Source organism: Macrobrachium nipponense, chromosome 42 (assembly GCF_015104395.2).
Source record: "Macrobrachium nipponense isolate FS-2020 chromosome 42, ASM1510439v2, whole genome shotgun sequence".
Classification (NCBI taxonomy): domain Eukaryota; kingdom Metazoa; phylum Arthropoda; class Malacostraca; order Decapoda; family Palaemonidae; genus Macrobrachium; species Macrobrachium nipponense.
In genome coordinates, this window is record NC_061103.1 from 22,910,805 (window position 1) to 22,936,118 (window position 25,314).

General features: G+C 34.7%; 1 protein-coding gene across 1 annotated transcript in view; it reads right to left on the bottom strand.

The window, feature by feature from the left end:
- The window catches only part of LOC135213302 (uncharacterized protein DDB_G0271670-like), a 65,111-nt gene extending 40,039 nt beyond the window's left edge, over positions 1-25,072 (bottom strand). Inside the window, exons 1-4 of the mRNA XM_064247282.1 lie at positions 24,998-25,072; positions 21,173-21,243; positions 20,288-20,480; positions 15,635-15,751 (exon numbers count right to left, since the gene is read on the bottom strand). Coding sequence (XP_064103352.1) covers positions 15,635-15,751; positions 20,288-20,480; positions 21,173-21,243; positions 24,998-25,072 — 456 coding nt within the window. The remainder of the gene's footprint in view (positions 1-15,634; positions 15,752-20,287; positions 20,481-21,172; positions 21,244-24,997) is intronic.
- Between the last annotated feature and the right edge of the window lie 242 nt (positions 25,073-25,314).

The following is a 25,314-nucleotide window of genomic DNA, read 5'->3' on the forward strand; positions in this document are numbered from 1 at the left end:
CAGCGCATAATGCTGTATGAAACTCTCGACCACGGCCCATGAAACTTTCACCCACGGCCGGGCGGTGGCTTGTGTTGTAGGCACCCAATTCGGTGCGAGATGCACAATAATGGCTAACTTTAACCATGATCAGCATATCAATGTTTAGCCCTCTAACCTCAGTGATTTTTAAGATCTGAGGACGGGCCGAAAAAGCCATATCAATATTTTTTCTTTTACAGATAATAAAAATATTAAAAATATTACTATGAAGAAATCGGATTTACAAAAAATATCTTATACTAAAGGAGTATAAAACTATCTAATGCAAAAGGTCATGAAATCTGAAGTTGAGCTCTAAATAAGAAACAGCTTTTCTGGAATAACACAAGTCTCGACTGGCCACAGAGATGCAATGAACATTTAAACGAATTACTGATAATTATCTTTTGTTTCTCTTTTAAATCTTATTCGGACATCTTGTGACGAATGGGGTTCAGAAGTACACAAAATCGAATTAAGTTAATATTATTTTCATATGCTAGCTGCATAAATACGGATGGTAAGATGTTTCTAGAGAAGAGACAATATTATTTCATCTTGCTCCTGCAGAAAATAATATGGAGTTTCATTAAACATTTTTATATATTTGCAAATTGTTATTACTAACCTAATGCATACTAGCGTATGACAGGAAGCGATCCGCATAACTGCTAGAGCTTGAGTATTTCTTGACAAAATCATAGAGCGGAAATTCAAGTGAAAACTAATTAATCAACGGTAAAACAATAATTCTCTGTAATAAATTCGCTAGCCCGTTTGGTGTTCGACAAGCGAAATGAAACAACGTTGCCCACACGAGCCGTTGGAAAATCCACGGAAATCCGCGAGGCAGGGCAGGTGGCTGTCTACCTCATCCCAAGATTACTTGATGAAAAAGATAAGGTAACCCTTCCTTCACCGGAACTTCCCTAAGGGGTTCTTTTAAGCACAGTCAATAGATATATATTATACTATATATATAATATATATATATATATATATATATATAATATATTTTCTACAATTATATATATATATTATATATATATCTATAATATATATATATAGGTAATAATATATATATATACATACATATATCATATATATATATATATATATATATATATATACCATATATATATGTAGATATATATATATCTATATATATAATATTATATAGTATATATAATATATTATATATATATATATATATACATATATATATAAATAATAATATCATACATATATATATATATATATATATATATATATATATATATATATATATATGTCTTATATATATATATATATATATTTATTACATACTATATAATAATATATATTATATATATATATATATATATATAATATATATATATTATATATATATATATAAACCTGGTGTTTTAACTTCTCAAAATGTATGAATGAATATTTCATCAAGGTATAAATATAATATTGAAGGTCCAATAATATAAAAGGAAACAATTTTCTCGGAATTTTTTCAATTAAGTGAACATTGCAATAAACATGATGTTTTCATTTTTCAAAAACCCCATGCATAGAAAGACGACAACACTGCAATTGTCCTCAAAAGTCCAGTAAAAATAAAACAAACCCAAGGATGCTTTTTCCGTTTAAAACTGCTCGAAACCTAATTTATTCTAGCTACTATCTAATAAAAAAATTTAATTCCGATAGCCAGGGAAAATAAGGTAAAATAATTACTATCCGCCAAGCTGATGCGTATACGTACATGCATGTATATGTATATGGTGTATATATAATAGATATAATATGTATATAATATCTATATATAGTATATGTGTATATATAATATATATATAATATATATTATATATATATATATATAATATATATACGATTATATTAAAAGGTATAACCCACGAAGGAAAAGTGAAACACTGGAGTAGTTCTTTCGTGGGCCTATACCTTATTTATGCATTTATCACGTTCCAAACTTTCGTGATTCAGTTATACATACATACATACGTAAATACATACTACATACATACATACAATACATACATACATATATATATATATATATATATATATATATATATATATATACATATATATATATATATATATTTCACAAAAATTACTTCAGATTAACAAAGGCCATCACAACATTCGAGACTAACATTAACCATCAAAAGGAGAGAGAGAGAGAGAGAGAGAGAGAGAGAGAGAGTAGAGAGAGATGAGAGAGAGGCCCCATAGGAGACTGATCATTGGCGAGAGCCTCCATCTGACACGTTCAAATGAGTACCGGAGCTCATTTTTCATCGCCTCTCAATGGACTGAAAAAGGACTAATTAAATGTCGACTTTATCTACCCCTCCTTCTATTTGCATGTCTCTAATGGACCCTAATTAACGTGTCAACTTAATCGATTTCTCGCATAATCACTAATCGTCGACGGTGCGGGGGAAATTACTCGTAGTAATTCTGGTCCTGATAAGCAAATTTAATGTCGAAAGGTTATTATCGGATTATTTTAAGGGACTAAATGAGACATCTGGCATTTTCTTTGAGAAGGAACAATTCAGCGAAAAAAGAAATGAAAATGTAGTAACAATCAAATAACAGAAAATGCTTAAAAAACTTATCATAAACTCTAATAAGAGCACATAAGTAAATTTCAGGGCTAATTTTCAAATGGATATCAAACGAGTGAGAATGTATGCAGTAAAAAGCACATTATTTGAAGACGTAAGATATTCTTTCAAGATATTCTTTCCTATGAATGGTAGATGATTTGAAATATATGTAACTGGAACAAGTTATAATTTGTTTTTAAAAGAAAATTTAAGAATCTATGAAAGCTTGATAACTATGGAAATACGGTAAACTGGAATAAATTGGGAGCTACTCCAGAACTATTACACACACACACACGCACACACACACATATATATATACACGAATATTATATATATATATAAATATATATTATATATATAGTAATATGTATTTATATATGTATATATATATATTAATATCCTTCGGTATTTTTAAATCAAGCGCATCTTCCGTCAATGCATTTAAGGTAATGTAACATGTCACTCTTATACTTATTACAAAGATATTTTCTCCCGTCCATTTATACTTATCATATCGCAAAAAAAATATTCTTATCCTTCTATCGACCGTTTCCTCTCTTCATTTATTATCCTTTCGGTCCTTCCAACAACCTTAATCTTTTCCTGTCATTGGAACATAAATATTTTCCATTTCATATCTTCATATCTTCATCTACCAATTCCTCTCCTCGTAAGGAAGTCTGAATAGCGTCCTCCTCTTCCCTATCGGGCCATAATTATGGTCACCCATCCATCTGCTTCTTTAATTCCTGAAACCCAGATCACGTGACGTAAGCCGTGCCCATAAACACGACCTGACCGCCATGATGATAAACACCTGCGATTGATTCTTCACCTTTAACACAGCACACTTATGATCCTCCATCCATCTCTCTCTCTCTCTCTCTCTCTCTCTCTCTCTCTCTCTCTCGCCTCGTTTCTAAAACCGTCTCGTCTCAGTCACCTTTGCTATAACTTGCTATGCCATTCTATAATAACCTTTCTGTTCTCTTTATCATACAACACTTGAGAAGCCTCGTCCTCTTTTATACCTGTTCTCGATCTCTGAGGTAACTTGGTAGTCTAGAGCCATATCAAGTTTGCTAACCATATTTGTGTGTACGCGTTTGATTGATTAAAAAGCTTAGTGGCATGGCAACAAGTAAGTCGGACCACGCCTTAGATCCAACACAGAGTTGATTAAGTTTGGTGCTTGGGCCATGAAGTATTGCACGGAAACCTGGTACACGAAGATTAATGTGTTTTTATGTGTATATCCGTATAATACACACAGATACATATAATCGTACACATAGTGTAGTAGAACATTTCACAGTTTATTTCACCAAATTATCGATTGGTTTTACTTCTGAATTAAGGGCTGGCTCCATTTGATTTCGACTTCTGAGGCTTCATTGTTGTTACACACACGGAAATAGAAGTCTCGCCACCAATATATCTGACAGTCTTATTACGACGGTACCTATGCAACGCGCGCAGGTCTCTCTTTCATTGTACCACTTCTACTCAACTTCAGTCTTCATCATACAGCTTTTCCATCAAATCATTTTCATCTGTCTTTTCTACCTGAATATACAGACTCAGACCACACCTTTTCTTCTACGTTGATGTTTTACAAGGTCGTATAGCCCACATTTCCCACAACTGGCTCCCACTCCCACAATAATATACTGACAAATCAAGTACCAACCAAAAGCATTTTTCATTCAGAATATTCAATAACATCGCTTTAAACAAGACTGACCTCACTAGTTCTTCCATATATTTTAACCTCTGCTTTCCCAGAAAAATTTTCCTCAACATATTTCACAAATTCTAGAAAAGTCCTAAATACCAAAATGAGAGAAATGCCTCCATTCTTCCCCGCCATACTAACTTTCATCCTTCCATTTTTATTGTTCAGTTTACTCTCATAACTATTTTCAAATTAATGTCAGGAATATGGAGATAAATGCACATAACCATGAGCAACGAGGTGTCGATGGAAATGTCTCCTTAAGCTGATTTATCTTTTTCCTTTTTTTTTTGGCTTTGCATGAGGGGCACTCTATCTTTTCATTCTAAATCCTTTAAAACATCCCTTGGGTATTTTTCTCGAAGCCTTACCCACCAAGTCCTAAATGTCAGAACTATATGTGTAACTCTCAATAACTCATTCTGAGTGCCTGCTCCATTATGTAAAAAAAAGTGCACTAATTACTGAATTATGAAAACCAAACAGAATTACTGATAATCTCAAATCACAAAACTGACAACAAAAACACTTTTCATCATGAAACCACACCTAAGATTTAACTGAATCCATATCCCAAATCCAGACGCAATACAATGGATTATGACAAAATCATCTGACATCACATTATCATCAATGAAGAACCACCATTATGTGAAATATATTTTAAGAAATGCTACTCCAGCATCAGGAATATGAAAGTTAACTAATGTGTGTATGTATATATGTAAGTGGAACGCTATCTCTATTCAACCACATGAAGTTACTATGGATGTATTTTAAACTCCTACATACATACGTACACACACACATCCGCGCATATATATACATACATACATACATATATATATACATATATATATATATATATATATATTATATTATATATATATATATGTGTGTGATGTGTGTTTGGTGTGGTTTTGGTGTGTGGCGTGTGTGGGTTTGTATACGAGTGCGCGTGTGTATGCAAATAATGTAACTATGGCTGAGATTTGAAATGATACAGCTGCCTTCGTCCTCATCATTTGAAATTCAATAACGTGTTTCGAAAAATCCGTCCCCCGATCCCTCCAGCTGGCAGAATTCTTGGCAGATTGTCAGCTGTTAACGATATTTTTCAATGTCAATTTATTTCCACTTTCAAATAAATCGCGTCAAGATACGCTAATTACGCTCGTGATATTTAATTCCTTTTATATCATTAGGGCACAATCCACGTGTGAGGAAAAAAATCACTCTCTTCCAAAGGGGTTTTATTTATATTTAATGTAAAGGGATTAGGATAACGATTTGATCCTATAAGGTCCTTAGGACCCTATTTCAAAGCTTCTAGAGTCCTCAAAAATGGAAATTAATGATTCTATTATGTGTAATATAAACTAATATATGATTATGATAATGCGGCATTCTCTCTCTCTCTCTCTCTCTCTCTCTTCTCTCTCTCTCGTCTCTCTCGTCTCTCTCTCTCTGTGTATTCCTGTATACCTATGTGTGTGAGAACTTAAAAGAAAAAAAGATGCGTGTGACATTAATGGACGTAGAAAATTTATATAATAGAATCGATATTGGTAATGTTAGGGATGTTATAAATATATGTACGGAAGTTACTAAGGGTTATTAAAAAGTTTTTTAACGGAAGTGGGCAGGGGAGTGAAAGGTTTGGTGTTAGAGCGAGTTTGGGACAAGGATGTGTTATGATATCTCCGTGTCTGGTCAACATCTTTATGGATAGATTAATGCAAGAAGTCAAAAAAGGACAAAAATGTAGCTGCAATGTTGTAGGATAAAAAAAAAATGAGCCATGAATAGAGTCGAATCTGGTTACAGTGAAGAGTCACTGTAGAAACTAGTTAAATAGTTTGAAAGTGATTGCATGGTCAAAAGTTTGACCATGAATTAAGGTTAGGAGGGTAGATGGAAACAAGTCAGAGAAGAAGAGGTTTCTGCCTAAGAGATTTTGGCAGCAAGTACAGCGATAATTATATAAGATAGTAAAAGAAATGAATCACAAAACATGTGACGTAAAAAGTAAGAAAAAAGGAAGAAGCAGGGTTTATGCAGAAGGTTTGGAATAGATCTGAACTGTCCACAGCGGTCAGGGGATTGTTGAGCCAACGCTCCTAAATGGAAGCGAAGCGTGGATGTTGAATGCAAATGAAAGAAAAGGATTTTGACCATTGAAACGAACTTTTTGCATTGTAAATATACCATCCGAATAACTGACAGGGTGAGAAATGCGGAGATATGTAGAACTGGTAAAGGGGCTTGGTGTCTGTGAAAGAATGGACTAGAGTGTTTTATGATGGTTCAGCCATGTGGATAGAATGAGGGCGGGAAGGTTGGATGAAAAGGTGTATTATTCGGAAGTGTGAGGCAAAGGGAAGAGAAGAAGACAAAGGTGGGGAAATAGACATGGCATGGAAAGGTATTGCAAAGAAAGGGCCTTTATATCCAGAAGTGTCGTAGTGTGTGTGCAAAATACGGTCGAATCTGTTGAGTCTGTAGGTTCCAACATGCTTGTAATACGCCTCATGTATAAAGAAACTCATGTTGTGCAAGTTTTACAACACGACTCCAATGGTTCCTCTAGGGTTGGCAATGGTTAAATCAAACTGATTTAATCAAGTGATTAAATAATTGATTTTTCATTTTAAAAATCATGATTTTTTTCAATTTAAAACAAACAAATTGAATAATATGGGTTGGAGGTTAATAAAAACTTGAGCATAACTTGCTGCATCGATTTATTTTGATATAAAAAAATATTGCAAGTACAAACTTTAGGCCAGACCTGGAGACCTAAAAGATAAATCAATAGTAATTCTGTCATAAAATACACTTTGAGGTAAAAAGGGATTGATAAAACATCTAACAATTAAAAAAACAAATAAATAAAAAAATCAAAATAAATAAAAAAGATCAAATAAATCACTGATTTTTATATTTCTTATTTAAAATATAAAATAAAATCACCAACCCTGGGTTCCTCCATGATGCAGTGTGTGTGTGTGTGTGTGTGTGTGTGTGTGTTAGGGTCGTAAAAAACGAGGAATTTACCTCCGACTAATTAATTTGCCGACCTGGTCGTCGTCAGTTGAATAACGAGGTGGCCACCTGAAACGGCACGCGTCTCTTCCCGAACAGCTGCAAAAATAACCTGTTTTCGACTTTATAGATACACAGGTGATGATGTATCCTCGGATAATGATTAAAGGTGGAGGGGGGTGGGAGGCGGGAGGGGGGTGGTCCGCCTTCCTCTTTTCTGTTATAATGTCCTTTTCCCTCCCTCCCTCCCTACCAACCAACCAACCACATCTTTCCTCCGCCTACTTCCCTACAACCATTTCTTTTTACACATCTGCCGCGGCCGGCTGATAATGTCGCGGGCTTCCTCCCGTCTTTATTTTGCAATTTACGAATCTACCTATCGCTCTCCTGAGTTTCTCGTGGGACGAGTGGTTTTCGCGCCCGGCTACCAATCCGGTGGTCCGAAGTTCTATTCTCGGCTCGGCCAACGCGGAATCAAGAGGAATTTATTTCTGGTGATAGAAATTTATTTCTCGATCTAATGTGATTCGGATCCCACAGTAAACTATAGGTCCCGTTGCTAGGCGACCAACTGATTCCTAGCCACGTAAAAATATCTAATCCTTCGGGCCAGCCCTTTATAGGAGAGCTGTTAATCAGCTCAGTGGTCTGGTAAAACTAAGATATACTTAACTATCTGATCTATCTACCTATTTTTCTATCTATCCCGTTTGCCGACTAGCAGTCGAAGGTGATGGGCCGGAACACCGAGAGTTTAGAGTGATTGTGTTGTAGTGTAAAATACATTGATAGATATGCAAGATTTGCTGCATCTTGCTGCATTTATAACCAAGTCAAACTGATACAAACGGAGCTGAAAACCAACAGATATCGAAAGATTTCAAATAATATTCCCCCCCGCCCCCAAAAAAAATTTGATCAAATAAATGTGAATTAATGTCATATTTAAAATATGCAGACCTGGAATGATAAAACACAAAATGCAACACCTCTTTCATCCATTAAATTTCACTGTTTAGTAGCCAGTTTCTCTCCTTATATAACAACTGCCCTATATAACGAGCCGCATCTCACTCACCTTAAGTAACATGTTTATTTCATTTATTCATTTATTCCGTGATGCACTAATGAACATGTTACCTTTAACGTGCCATTCGACCATCAATGGACTGGGTTGAAGATAAGTCCCCTTAGTTAACACACAGTACTTAAAACATGACTTTCCACCTCTGACTGGATACATTTCACATGATTCAAACTTCACTGTTCTTTCAAGCGCTATCAGGCAATTGTAACAAGCCAATCAACAGTATTAAAGTATTTCCAATACGATTACACCACTTACGGACTACTTACTCTCAACGAATTTCAACGCGTTAACCGGCCATTTGTGAAACGACTGCTGACCATTAATTGGACACTTTTCATATGAATTTCCGTTGACAGTGGAATTTAAATAAAACTTATCTTAATATAACCTTCTCGGGTTAACATCGTTTCTTGACATCACTTTCGACTATAAATAAGTAACTTTTCACTTAACAGATAATGTAATATTAATATCACGTTTAACCAACAGCAGGCAGTTATATGTTCTAACCATTAATAAGACACTGTTGACATGACCTCATTGTTAGCAGATATTTTTGAAATGATGTTCCACGTAAACAAATGCCTCGTGTCTAACGCTCATTAGCAGGTCTCTTTGTCATTACTATCTACTGATAGCAAGTAACTTACTTCATGATTCTCGATTATTAAAGAGAAATAAAGATGTGCATAGAACTAACATATATACACATACTCACATACTATATATATATATATATATATATATATATATATATATATATATATATATATATATATATATATATATACACACACACACACACACACATATATTATATATATATATATATATATATATATATATATATATATATATATATATATACATACATGTGTGTGTGTGCGTGTGTAATTTTTATATACATATACAATGTGTCTCTAAAAATCAGGTTTCTACCCCAAAATCCTTTTCAGCCGACCACAGCCAAAGACTTAATCATTGCGTTTCAAGACAGTTGTAACATATGCATATATTTACATACATGCGCACGCAACACACGCGCATGAAATATATATATATATATATATATATATATATATATATATATATATATATATATATATATGCATACATACATACATACATAACATATATATATATATATACATACATACATACATACATACAATATATATATATATATATATATATATATATATATATATATATATATATATATATATATATATATATATATATATATATATATATATATATATATATAAACGATTCAGTAGTCCCGATTCCCTCTAAAGTCAGCTTGCTCCTGTTAGGGAAAATTCTAATTTTGAAAAACCTAATGTAATATAGTGTATGTGTGTGTGTGTGTGTGTGTGTGTGTGTGTTGTGTGAGTGCGTGCACGGGCAATACTTAAAACTGAGCAACGACGACTCGAAATAAAAAAAAATCCTTAAAATAATTTTTTTTCATCGACAGTATTTGATGAAGTTATTAAAGTTTCCAACATGATCGATCGGGCTGTGAAAATCTCATCTGCAAGAGCTCCGTCTTAATTCATCATTTTCTGAATCCGATTTATTTACGCTGTCTAAATATCATTACGAAGTGAATGATGATGATTGTGGTGATGCAATTTCTTGCTCAATCTCGTTTTTCTTTGTATATTTGCGTCTGTTCTCTCTCTCTCTCTCTCTCTCTCTCTCTCTCTCCTCTCACACACACACACAAGACGTGGATGACGTTGTTGTTACGTTGGTATATTGTCAAAATCAGTAATCTCTCTCTTTCTCTCTAAGCTATGATGACCACTGTTGTCGTAAACACTAGTATATTTTTAAAATCCACAATCTAATTATCTTATCTTCTTATATAAATGTTATATCTCTCTCTCTCTCTCTCTCTCCCGTAGTTAGTCATCTTGCTTGGTGAGATCGTTCCTGGTCGAAGTCAGATTAATCAACAAATATCACAAGTTTAACATACGTCTAGAATTTGAGAAATATCTAGAAGTGTTCGTGAACTATCGGTGATAAGATTAGTGTGGAAATAGTAGGATAAAGCGTCTTCTAAGTTAGTTTATCAAGTGAAATACTGTAAATCAGAACAAGATGGCAGTAAGCTCCAACTGCGGAAAAAATGGCGAGATTTAGCTTGCTTGGCAGATTCGCAATACGATGAGGTAGCAGGAAGGGAACTGGCATTTTCTGATCTATGAAATCAGCAACAGTCCTAACCAAAAAGATACAAAATCATTCATAGATATATTAGAAGGATACATCCTTCAAACTGGAACAAATCAAATGAAAAACATCTTGAAAATAATTGAAGAAGTTCCAAATAAAATCCAAGTGGTCAAGAGACTCATAAAGAAAATATACATAAAACCAATATTCCGACAAAGAAAATGAATAAAGGTGAACCTTGTGAATATCCTAATTGATGCATTAGGAAAAAGAATGCAAAAACATGTAAACTGTGTAAGGTGTGGTATAGCATAGTTTAATCCACAAAACCTAATCAGAAAATGTGCTGCATGCAACATTCCGACCCATCCACAGTGTGCTGAGGTAATGCAAGATATGAGAAAAGACACAAGAATTTTTTGCTCAACATGTCTACCATGGATAGACAATGTTATTAAATCAAGAATGAATGTACAAATAGTTGAGGATGAAGAAGAAGAAGAAGAGGAAGAAGAAGAAGAAGAAGAAGAAGAGGAAAACGTAAGAGAAGTAAACAAAACTGAAATGACAGAAAAAGATAAGGAAAACAAAGAACAAGATAAAAGTATGGATGCAGAGATACTCATTGATACTACATATGAGGCTATAAAGCAGCATACCTACGAAGAAATAAATTACGATATGACAGCACAAAAGAAAATGCCGAAGAGGCTCTACCCAGATCTACACAATGACGGGAAAGAGGAAAAAATATACAAAAAAAGACAAAGTCTGCAACCTTTTGAAAAGAGGGAATTGCAGATATGGAGAAAAATGTTACTACAAACATCCTAAGGTATGTCACAACTATGAAATATATGGTAAATGTGCATACTTAGATGGATATGAGGATGATTGCAGAGATCTACATCCAAAAATATGCAAAAACCTAAAGAAGGAAAAGGATGTAAGTTCGACAAAAAATGTAAATATATGCACCCTGTAGCCATGAAAAATAATAAAATAAACTAACCAATCAAGCAATAAAATCCAAAATAAGAAAGAAACAAATAAAGAGAGGAATGAAGAATATCAGGCAAAAGAAAAAAGCAAGCCATCAACGAGATATGCAGAGGTGCCAGCAAAAAATTTCAATGCATCAGCTCCCAAGATTCTACTCAAGAGATAATACTGTTTTTATTATGCAAGGGGATATGCAGATATGGAGAAAATTGCAGATTCAGACACAAAAATGAATAATTATGATGAAGGAAGAACAAATATTATGGAAAAGTTGGATTTTTAATGTCAGAATTTCTGGAAATGAAAAAAAGAACAACATACCAGAACAGGAAAGAGACATGGGAAAATCCTTATTATTACCAATATTAAATGAAGGAGAAAAAAAAAACACGCAAACCATCATAGTGATGAATGCGCAGGGTTTAGTTACGAGTAACTCAAAAAGAAAAATAGAGTACTTAGAAGAACTAACCCAAATTGAAAAGAAAATAGATATAATGAATATAAGTGAAACCTGGTATTCCCAAGAGACTGGGAATGATGATCAAATAAAAGGGTTTCAAACTTATAGATCAGATAGAAAAAATAGGAATCAAGGGGGAAGGGGAACCGCAATATATGGGAAAGACAAAAACAAGGAAAAATATATGAGAAATATAGTAACTCAGAATGTGAACTAATGCGGTAGAATTTGAATCTGAAAAATTAATGAACATAGTAATATATAGACCTCCTAATACTAAAGAGTTTGACTTAAAAATAGAAAAATTGGATTGATATATGTAGAAATCACAAGGACTGGACTATTCTCTATCTGGAGACTTCAACTTTCCTTTCGTAGACTGGAAAGAACGAATAGGAGATTGTGGATGTACTTATACATATAAAAAAGAGAGTAATAGTGGTGCAGAAGATAAGAGGCAATTCGAAAAGCTATTAGATATGCTACTAGAATACAACATTCAACAAATAAATCACCTGCCAACAAGAAAGGAAAATACTTAGACCTAGTATTTGTGAACGAGATGAATTATGTTAAAGAAAATAATAGTTTATAATGCGAGTATTTCAGACCATAATGTCATAGAATTAACAGTCCATTCCAAAGCAAGTGAAAACAGAGATAAGCAAGAAATGAAAAAGTGGGAAGGATATGGAAAATACAACTTCTACAGTAAAAAATATATAAAAATGGTCAGAAATAATGAAGAATTAAACAAAGATTGGGATAATATTTTCGTAAGTGATGACATAAAGGTAAATACGGAGATATTATATAAAATATTAGAGAAAATAGTGGATAAATATATACCGAAGAAGAAAAGTAAACATCAGTCATGCATACCAAGAGACAGAAGGATCTTGTTCCAGAAAATCAGAAAGTGGGAAAAAAAAAAGGTCTAGCAAAAAAAAAAAAATGCATGGAAAGTTATAGAACTAAAAAGTAAGATAGAAAATGCAGAACAAAAGATTATACAATCAAAAGAAAATGCAAAAAAACGGGACTTGGAAGAAAAAACCCTATTAAATATCAAGGCAAAATCCCAAACTATTATACTCATACTGCGAAGAAGGGTATAAAAAGAAAGTAGAAGACTAGGAAAAGGGCCCTCTAAGAATTGAAGGGGGAGATTAACGAATGAAAAAAAGGAAATTTTGCAACATTACTGGCAGAACGATATAAGAGAGAAATTCACCCTAGAATAGATAATGAAGATAATGATATAGAAGTAAGGGATGAAAAATAGATGAATATTTAGCTGACATAGATATTAATGAAGCTGATATTGTGCAGGGCTATTAATGAATTAAAAATGGAGCTGCTGCAGGGCCTGATGGAATTCCTGCTATTTTGTTAAAGAAAGTAGTTCATTCTATCGCAAAGCCACTTGCAATATTATTAAGACAAAGTGTAGATACAGGCAAGATTTATGATGAGCACAAATTAGCAATATATTACCCCTACTTTCAAAAGTGGATCAAGACTAGAGGCAAGTAATTATAGGCCTGTGAGTCTAACATCACATATAATGAAAGTGTATGAAAGGGTAATGAAGAAAAATATTATGAAACATTAATAAAAAATAAAAAAAATTTGTTTAATAAAGGCACAACATGGTTTCGTACCCGGAAAAAGTACACAAAAACCCAACTGTTAGTCCACCGTGAGAACATATTCAAAAATATGAAGCGGAAATGAAACAGATGTTTTTGGTTTATTTAGGACTTTGCAAAAGCTTTTGATAAAGTAGACCATAATATAATTAGCTGAAAAAAAAGAAAAAATTAGAAAACACAATATCGTGGAGTTAAAGTCAGGAAGATGGTTAAAAGAATTTTACACAAACAGAAAACAGATAGTTATTGCAAACGACGAGAAATCGATGAAGCCAAGGTAATATCCGTGTGCCGCAAGGTACGGTGTTAGCTGCAATACTGTTTGTTATTATGATTGAAGACATAGACAATAATGTTAAGGATTCGGTAGTGAGTAGTTTCGCAGATGACACAAGAATAAGTAGAGAAATTACTTGTGATGAAGATAGGAAAAAAAACGCTCTACAAAGAGACCTTAACAAAGTATATGGATTGGGTGGTAGAGGTAAAGTAGGGATGGTATTTTAACTCTGAAAAATTTTTTTTTTTTTTTTAAATTTGAATCAATAAATTCTTGGGACATGAGAAAGAAAAGCTATATGCATATTAAGGGGACCTAAAATAAGAGACAATCCCAAACAAATAAGGAAGCAGTTAAAGACCTTGGTGTGATGATGAATAGGAACATGTTATGCAATGATCAAATAGCAACTCTGTTGGCAAATGTAAAGCAAAAATGGGAATGTGTTACGGCACTTCAAAACAAGAAAAGCTGAACACATGATTATGCTTTTATAAAACATATGTTCGTAGTCCACTTGAATATTGCAATATGATATGGTACCCACACTATCAAAAAGGATATTGCACAAATAGAGAGTGTACAAAAGGTCCTTTGTTACAGCTAGAATAGAAGAAGTTAAAGACCTTGACTACTGGAAAGACTACAATTCTTAAAATTATATAGTCTAGAAAGGAGAAGAGAACGCTACATGATAATTCAGGCATGGAAAACAGATAGAAGGAATAGCAGAAAATATCAGGAACTAAAAATATCAGAAAGAGCAAGCAGAGGTAGATTAATAGTGCCCAAAAAACTATACCAGGAAAAATAAGGAAAGCACACAGGACATTAATCCACTACGCACCAGCATCGATAATGCAGCGTCTATTCAATGCGTTGCCAGCTCATCTAGATATATCAGGAGTGAGCGTAGATGTGTTAAGAATAAGCTCGACAAATATCTAAACTGCATCCAGGACCATCCAAGATTGGAAGATGCAAAATATACGGAAGATGTACTAGCAACTCTCTGGTAGACATTAGAGGTGCCTCACCAAATGAGGGACCTGGGGGCAACCCGAACAGATGTACTGTATGTAAGGTCTGTAAGGTCTCTCTCTCTCTCGCTATGATGCCCAACGCTATCATGACGCCATCATATTTTTTAAAAATCCCGCTTCTATTTATTATTATCCCTTCTTATATACCAGCTTCTCTCTCCTCTCTCTCTCTCTCTCTCTCTCTCTCCGTCACGCCAGTACATCTTAAAAAAATCCCAAATTTGTTTACCTTTCTTACCACTCTCTCTCTCTCTCTCTCTCTCGTCTCTCTCTCTCTCTCTCTCTCCGTCTGCAGCCCTTCTTCTTCTTCTTTATCATGTCAAGATTTTCCCCGCTGTGAAATACTTCCTTTTATAGCCAGCGCATTTTGAAAGTAATCGTTAAAAGAAAACGTCACCCCCTGAGACGTCACGACCCCCTACTCTCACCCTCCCCCTTCCCCCCTTACCCTTCCCCCGCCCACAATCTCCTTTCCCTCACCTCAATCCCCTTACCCGACAAGGAGATGCGAGTTACGGGAGGGGAAGGGGAGGAGGAGGACGAGGTATAAGGATGCTGGAGGCTGCTGTCGCCAGGGTCCTGTTGCTCACCTTTAAACTGCAAAAGATATCTAGCGGGGTATCAACTCCATTTTTCTTTTTCTTGACTTTTCGACTTTTTTGGGAACAATCATTTTTAATTTTTTTTATTCCCGTGGTAATTGTTCGTATTAAAAGCGATGCTTTTTATCTTTTTTTTTTTCATTTTTCTTAAATTCCCGTGATAATTGTTCGCATCGAAAGCGATGCCTATGATGCATCTTGCAACACGATTGCGTGGTCTGTAGACGTCGGACTGGTTTGGAAATGAAAATAATTGCAAAGAGACTGGTTTAGGAATAAACTCTAGGTCTACTGAATGACCATTTCGCTTTTCAATACTTTACTGTTGTATTCGAGTAGTTAATTCATTTGTCTCCTTATTTGTTCGTCCTCAAAACGGTGTTGTCGGCAGGCCGCTACTGGTGACGCAGGCGGGGGCAACTCTCTCTCTCTCTCTCTCTCTCTCTCTCTCTCTCTCTCTCTCTCTCTCTCTCTCTCTCTCTCTTAAGGTCGGCAGATGTAACACCAGCCAGCCAGCCAGCGCATCTGCCCTTAGCCTTCCCGCCAGCAATACGCGCGTAAACCCTCATTTGACGGACTCGCCAAAATGCGACTCTAATACCGCGCGAAAGAAAGACGTTAGAGGTCCTCCTAGCTGACCCCCAAATCAAGAGCCTTGATCCCGACTGTATTACACGAGCGACATTTGTTTTCGCGACGTGTCCAGCAGCAGCGCCGTGGGGTAGGGGGGAGGCCCTATCATTCAGGACTTTTCGAATGATAGAAACCCAAACGAAAAGACAAGTCGGAAACGTTCATTTTCCGAAATGTCGAAGAGGACCGGAAGACCTACATTGCAAACGAGACCGCCGGAAGTCACCAGGCCTTCTTTTTCGAGGGAAGTGATATATTTGCAGAGAACAATCGACGCTGGCTGCAAACATTTCCGATGATGTATTATGCCGCTGGAAGAAGTCAATGACAAAGTCGGTTCGAAGTTGCTGGATGGAAGGCTGTTTGATATTAAACACATTTTCCTATATTTATCTATTTGTTTAATCCATATATACGATTAATTCCAATCGAATTCACGTTATATTTCTATTTAATTCATATACTACGTATTTATCTCTTTTTCCAGCGTTTTAGTGTTAGTCTTTTCCCTTATTTTCACACCAGTGCCTTATTCCTTTATGTGAAAACTTATCAAGCAAGTTCGTATCATACAGGTTTATTCTACGTGCATCAATAATAATAATAATAATAATAATAATAATAATAATAATAATAATAATAATAATATGATAATAATAATAATAATAATAATAATAATAATAATAATAATAATAATAATAATAATAATAAGAATAATATCCTGGAAGAAGACTTTCATTAATACAGGTTTTATTGAAAATAATGGCTATTTCAGCGCTTTTATTTTGCAAAGAAGAATAGAGAAACTTCTTTACAAAATAAATGCGGCTGAAATACCCATTATTTTCAATAATAATAATAATAATAATAATAATAATAATAATAATAATAATAATAATAATAATAATAATGTATTTAAGTTTCCATATTTTCTCTATAATATAATCTGATGAGTTTCAGGAATTAAGAAAACTGTAAAAAAGATTGACCCTTAAAATGTACGCAACAAAATCTATTGATAAAAAAAAAATATAAACAATATTCCATAAGCAAAAAAAAACCAAAACAAAAAAAACCAATGAAAGTCCTGAAGTTTCGATATACGCATAACGCACCAGCAAAACTATATATATATATATATATATATATATATATATATATATATATATATATATATATATATATATATATATAGATATATATATATATATATATATATATATATATATATATATATATATATGTGTATGTATGTAAATACAATTTATTTATCATAAATATATATAATCATATATACATACAAACATAGTATATATATCACACAAAAACGTTCGTAGGCAACGAAGCAAGCAAATTTACATAAAATGAAACTTGCTACTCGAAACATTTTGCATGCTGAAAGAAAACGTGCATATATTATAATATTAAATATATTTCTGTTACCGCGTACCATGGTCTTTAACAGGACCGTAAATTTATTTATGACCCTAGTTACCTTTTGTTTTCCACTTGCCTCTCGTTGTCGTGCTTGAGTGGTGCGTTTGCTTGCGCGCGCGTACGTTTAGGGGTGGGTGGTTTTCGCACTCACAAATATGTTGTGGATTGTGCTGCATGATACATGCTTGAATGCTTACTTCATACTGTATATATATATATATATATATATATATATATATATATATATATATATATATATATATATATATATATATATATATATATATATATATATATGCGAACGTTTGCAATTGCTCACAGCTACCTTGTTGCTAAGCAGACGTGTTCATCACTTGGAAAATCAAGCGCAAAATAAAAAAGTTTTATTTCCCAATGAATTCAATCACCTGGATATTTAAGACCAAACAGTCATTAAAACATTTTTCACTTTGCATCGAAACGTAGAAAATATTAAAATATTATTCAAACGCAACGACAAAAATCTTTATATTGTCTGAAAATGAAAAGAATAAAAAAATTATCCAACCACGATTCCTGAGGATATAAAAATTGCCTCATTTTAAAAAGAAAGAAAGTCGAACAATGTAATTCTGAGTGAGGGGTAAAATTCTCTCTCTGCTTTGACATCCCAAAGCAGATTCCTTTTATTTCTCGCGTCAATATTTGTTCTCGTGAGTTTGATTCTTTTTTTCTTTTTTAACCTTTACTCACTATTATGAAGGAGTGTCATCATGAGAGCATTTGAACCGCCATTAATTACTCTTAAAATATTGATTATGTTTTCAAACAACGAAAAGATGAGAGTTAAAATCAAATTGTTGTCATTGTCTCTCATTTTTCTAACTTCAAATAGTATCGATGCTTTGCAAGTAGCGGGAGTCTATTGTAACAAAAGCGTAAAGAAAAACAGCTTCTATAGTAGATTCAAATCAACCGTGCATTTGATGTCTAGGCCAGTCCCTTACGACGCTCCTGATTGGCTGTTGATAAGTCAATCACAGGGCCGGAAACTCTCAAGTCTCTCGAGAGAGTTCACATAGGCAGGATGTATGTTACACCTCTCATGACAGACGTATCCCTAAGGAGAGTTGGAACATAGAACCTACCCATGTGAACTCTCGATAGAGACTGAGAGTTACCATCCCTGTGACTGGGTTATCAACAGCCAATCAGGAGCGTCGTAAGGGACTGGCCTAGACATCAAATGCACGGTTGATGTGAAACTACTATAGAAGCTGTTTTTCTTTACGCTTTTGTTACAATAGACTCCCGCTACTTGCAAAGCATCGATACTATTTGAAGTTAGAAAGATGAGAGACAATGACAACAATTTGATTTTAACTCTCATCTTTTCGTAGTTTGAAAACATAATCAATATTTTAAGAGTAATTAATGGCGGTCTATATTGACGGCCGCAGATGTTAGTGTAATTTTCTAGTGATTTCAATGTGGTGGCAACATTCCGGACTCACTACTTTAAACATACATACATACATACATACATACATACAAACATGCTTTCGGAGTATAACTATTCCTAAATGACAAATGCCAATTAAACAAATCTGTAAAAGTGTAAAAATAAATAAATAAACTTTAACCTCTGTAAACATTGTTTACAGAGGTTAAACTTGAATGTGATAACTTCTGCTTTTGAAGGGGCCACTTCCTATTCACGCAACTAACGCAGGAGGGAAAGTAAAAGGAATTAGTAGGCCTCCCCCTTAAAAGGCGAGAGGAAGACTATATGTCAGAAAATACTGAGGTAAGAGAAACATTCTAAAATGTCTTCTAGAAGTGTATGACTTCATCCACTACTCATAAGCAAAAGGTATAAAGTCTAACATGAATATACATACGTACGAACAGAGAGAGAGAGAGAGAGAGAGAGAGAGAGAGAGAGAGTAATGCACTTTATTGAAGAAGCAATTACAACTGAACAAACCTTGATGTTTTATTTGCAGCCATAATGACTTTATGAAAAGGCAATCAGTGTGGTTTTGAATGATTAATTAACCACTGGACTATATTCCTACTTGTTAATTTAACTAATTTCATGAGCCTTGATTGCATGTCATAAAAAAAAGCTCGCTGAATTATTAACGCAAATCTGATATGTCGATTTAATTTTCCATGTAGGTACTGCTGGCTCGTATACGCTCAGCAACACATACCACCACCAGCAAGCAGAGGCGTCTATAGGACGTGTACACACACACACACACACACACACACGCACACACGAACGTTGCTTCACCCAATGTTGTTTGTTTACAAACTTCCAAGTTGCTATGGAGGTATTCATATCACTGAATCTGAATTTTGCCGCAATTATTATGAAGCTGGTTATTTGAGCACGATCTGCATTGCATTACTTTGGGAATGAATCATATTACGTCATTCTAGCTGGGTATTTAACGAAAAAACAGAATCAGGAGACAACGGACGACGGAGAGTGCGGCTCAATTTTGTTATTTTTATATAACGTTCCGCAGGAAAGGAGGAAATATGTGGCCAAGTGGCTTCCTCTCTCTTTCAACATCTTGAGACACTGTGGAGAGGAGGAGGAGGAGGAGGAGGAGGAGGAGAGGAGGAGGAGGGAGGAGGCAGGAGGTGACGAGCGTCTCAGAAATCTGGGAGGAACCCAACTTAAAAAAATATAAAGGTTAAACGTCTTCCTTCGTTCAACGAGACTTGCGTTATTAACCGACGTTAATGCCAGCGCGAACGCACGTACGTACAAAGCAACGGGCCGAGAAAGGCAAAGCAATTTGTATATTGTGTGTCATCGCCTTATGTAAATGCATATTCGAATTTTATATATATATATATTTTAATACTATTATTCGTTATTGAACATACACACTCACTCACGCATACATATACATAATCAGTAAACATATGCACATACATATATATGTGTGCGTTGGGGAACCGTGGCTGTGTGTATATGAGTGTTGTGTGCGTATATGACTGCGCGTACGTGATCCTGTATGCGTTTCTACGAGCGTATACATAATGAACGTGCTTCACGCAACAGATCAACATTTAACATTCTTACCAGCAAACAAAGTCCCAGCATTTCAAAAAAATAAGATTCATAATGCATTTCCCGAAACATTAATCCAAGCAGACAAAAGCAAGATTAATCCTGATTTCCATCCATTCCCTGCGTCCTCGCAACACCTGGTTCTCGGGGCCATTTCTGATCGGCGACGTGAATCGTTTATGCAGGTAAAAACTGCAGTGTATCAATGGCACCTGCCTCCTTTGGTAAACACCTCTTTAATCTTCAATAAGAGAAGCCCCACACGGAGCCTTTCACGGGATCATAAGACCCTCTCGACTCAAACGCATGGAGGCGGGAGGCGGCTTATGTTGAAGCTCACAGTTTCTCTAAAAAAAATAGATGAACATTTATGTCTTCAGATGTATAAAGATATATATACCGAGGGGCACAGTCACATACAATGAGAGAGAGAGAGAGAGAGAGAGAGAGAGAGAGAGAGAGAGAGAGAGAGAACAAGTAACCCATTTACTTTCTTAGCCTTGGTGGGCCAAATTCACATATAGTACATCAACTGTATAATAACTGTGACATTCAACTTCCATCGACCTTCAATAAAACATCACGATCTTTAATAAAACATCAAGACAATAAAAAATATATAAACAACTCACAAGAATCTGAAGCACGACCATCAACTGATAAACAAATCGTAACGTAATAAGAGTTAATCGGGCATAAAATAACTTTCATGTATAAGCACACGTGCGTTGCCTAGCAACACACCCGCAGCATCCACTTCTCGAGGTGTTATTTTAAGAAGAAGAGGCAGAAGGAGGAGGAGGAGGAGAAGAAGCTCGGCTTAAAACCTGTGTCTAATTGTGGGCGGTGACGCCCTTCATACTCAAGGCTGCTGCTGAGGCGTGACACGCCCATGTGGATATATTCTCACGATGGCTCTCGTCCTGAGGAGTATCCTCGAGGAAAAGCACACACATTTGGTGGTGATTTCTCTCTCTCTCTCTCTCTCTCTCTCTCTCTCTCTCTCTCTTCAATACTACTGCTTTCTCTCCGTGCATTATATTCAATTTACGTGGCATGGTATATACATATATACACTATATATTTATATATATTTATATATCTATAATATATATATATATATATATATATATTATATATATCAATTAATCTCGTGTATTGAAACTCCTACAAGAATAGCCTCTCCGTGTGGTTATACATAGGGCTCATCAGCAGGGTGTCGAGCCGTTATAAACACTAAGCTATTCACGAGTATCTTATCTTGAATATATATATATATTATATATATATATTATATACTATATATTATAGTATATATCTATATATACTATATATATATATATCTTCTTTGTCTTCAGCTTTACCCACTATAGATGGTCGCTGTTTCCCTCTCAGCCGTCTCCACCTTCCCCACTACCGAATGCATCCTGAATTCTTCAACCTTTCTCCCACAAGCCATTCGCTATTTTATCCTTCCATCTGAAAGTTGGCCTTCTCCATCTCCTTCTACTTCTTCTTCCCTCCACCTCCGTGTTCATAACCCTTTTACACGCATGACCTCCCCGCATAACATGAGGAAACAACAGTAGTCTTCCTTGCTGGCTCCTCTTCGATACTTCACGAACTGTAACTATTCCTCTAATACCTACACACACACACACACACACACACACACACGTATATATGCTTAAAAAATCACAGTAGATGCACGTGACTACATTAATAAGCGAATACACAGCAAAATGATAGGCAGAAATCGAAGTACTTTCGTCGTCTTTACTAAGACATTGTGTGTATATATATATATATATATATATATATATATATATATATATATATATATATATATACATTAAAGGGTTTCAAAACGTCATGGTTAATGATTACATACGACTGCTAAAGAAAGTTAATGACAAATGCAAATAGTAATAAAATAAATGTCGAATGGCGTATATCTAAATTATAAATTATTTGTTAAGAAAACAATTCATTTGTCACCGAGGGCCAAGAACACAAAAAATAAGAGAACATTTATAATGGTGTACACATAAAAAAACCCATCAACCTACATACGATTTCAATATTGACCTGTATGGAAAAAACAGGCCTGCGAAAATAAAAGAATAAAACATATATATATATATATATTATACAAAAACATAGTAGTGAGGCATCATAGTGGTTTGGAGTAGTCTAACAGCCTCTCCTGAACTGATAAGTATCGACAATAATAAAACTTCATAGAAGACCTTTCTACGTCTTAAGAATTTTTAAGAACTGAAGTGGATATTGAGAGCAATTATTCAGGAGCAATTAGAATAGATACAAGAATACAAAGAGTAATGAGAATAGATGCAATTAGAATAGATAGAAGAATACGAAGAGTAATTAGAAAAGATGCAATTAGAATAGATAGAAGAATATTGAGAGCAATTATTCAGGAGCAATTAGAATAGATACAAGAATACAAAGATCAATTAGAATAAATGCAATTAGCATAGATAGAAGAATACAAAGTAATTAGAATAGATAGAAGAATACAAAGAGTAATAAAATAGATAGAAGAATACTAAGAGTAATTCGCCTTCTGTAACTTACAAACAAGACATATATAAAGAATAAAAATTTTGGATAAATTCAGTATACATACGAACAAACTCAAAATTCAAAATTGAAAAACTGTGATATCCCTTGGCTAAACCAATTAAAGATCCTTTATTATCACTGCCTACAACAATACATCATTGTAAATAAGAATATAGGAACGTTTTAACTCCAGTATTCTAAATAATGGATGAAATATATAAGGAAAACATCCTTAACGGTTCACAAATATAATAATGAAAACGACGTTTAAATGATTCATTACATAAGAAGTCAAAACATGACTGATATCTGAAATAGCCTATGGGTATGGAATGTATATCTCACAATTTATATCTCTACCAAAAAACAATAATCTCCAGCACGTATTATGTATCATTAAGTTAATAATATGCTTGCACTGAGCAGGTATATGAGGAGAGAGAGAGAGAGAGAGAGAGAGAGAGAGAAGAGAGAGATTCCAATCCTATGACCTAGTGCTATGAAGAGTTTGCTACTGAAGAGATTCATCTGGAGCACCGTAATCAATAATCAGCGAACATAACTGACACATCTCCCAGTTACGCAACTCCCCCTTCCTTCTTCCTCCACCCCCCACGCTACCTCCCTACCCTACTCACCTACCACCTTACACCTACGCCGACTCCTCCCCTCTCCCCTTCCCAGAGAGAGAGAGAGAGAGAGAGAGAGAGAGAGAGAGATAAAAGACCATAACTTACTGCTTTATAGTTCAACACCTTGCGCGCATTACGGCCTTCCATTTCGTGCCTGTCCTTTCAGAGCTGGCACTGATGGTGAAAAGAAAATCTCTCTCTCTCTCTCTCTCTCTCTCTCTCTCTCTCTCAGGCTAATATACATAAGACAAACAAGGACGTATATTTCTGGTTAAATTTTTATATATATTTTATTTATTACAATTTATTTTTCAACCACTTAAAAGTATTAATCTCTCTCTCTCTCTCTCTCTCTCTCTCTCTCTCTCTCTCTCTCTCTCTCTTTTGTTGTTTATCCCAAAGATGCAACTCAGCATTTTAATTATGTCTCACGGGACATGCGACATATAATCGCTCTCCCTTCCTTTCTCTCTCTCTCTCTTAATTAAAATGTTTTGATGCTTTCCCGTGCACAAGTCTGCGTCTAACGTTCGTCTTACGAGTCACCTGAAAAATCTCTCTCTCTCTCTCTCTCTCTCTCTCTCTCTCTCTCACAAGATGCATTTTTTTATTCTATATTATGTATTTGTGCATCTTAACGTTGAGATGCATACCATATTGAAAAAGCACTCTCTCTCTCTCTCTCTCTCTCTCTCTCTCTCTCTCTCTCTTAATCAAGATGCTTTTATACTCTCTTATGCATTTATACATCTTAAGTTTGTCTTACAAATCAACTAAAAAAGTTCTCTCTCTCTCTCTCTCTCTCTCTCTCTCTCTCTCTCTCTCTCTCTCTCTCTCATCATCGCTTGCTTGTCGTCAAAAGCCGCTGTCTACCACCACCTACGAAATTAATATAGGTAACACCAGCGATGCGAAGTGTCAGGACGTAAGCATACGTATCCTCTTCTGGCAACCTCATCGTCTAATAACTATACTCTGTTTTTTTTCCATCTGTCCATCCGCCTGTGGTGTTTTCGTGTGGTAACACTGCGTACCGGGCTTTAAATAATATATTTCGAATCTTAACGGTGTAATTCGTATACAGAAAATTATTAAAACACTTTACAGTTGCAAATGTACACCCAGATATTCTTTTATTTACCTAAAACTTACACAAAGCGTAACTATTTACAGCCTGGGACGCAGTGTTACCATGCGAAA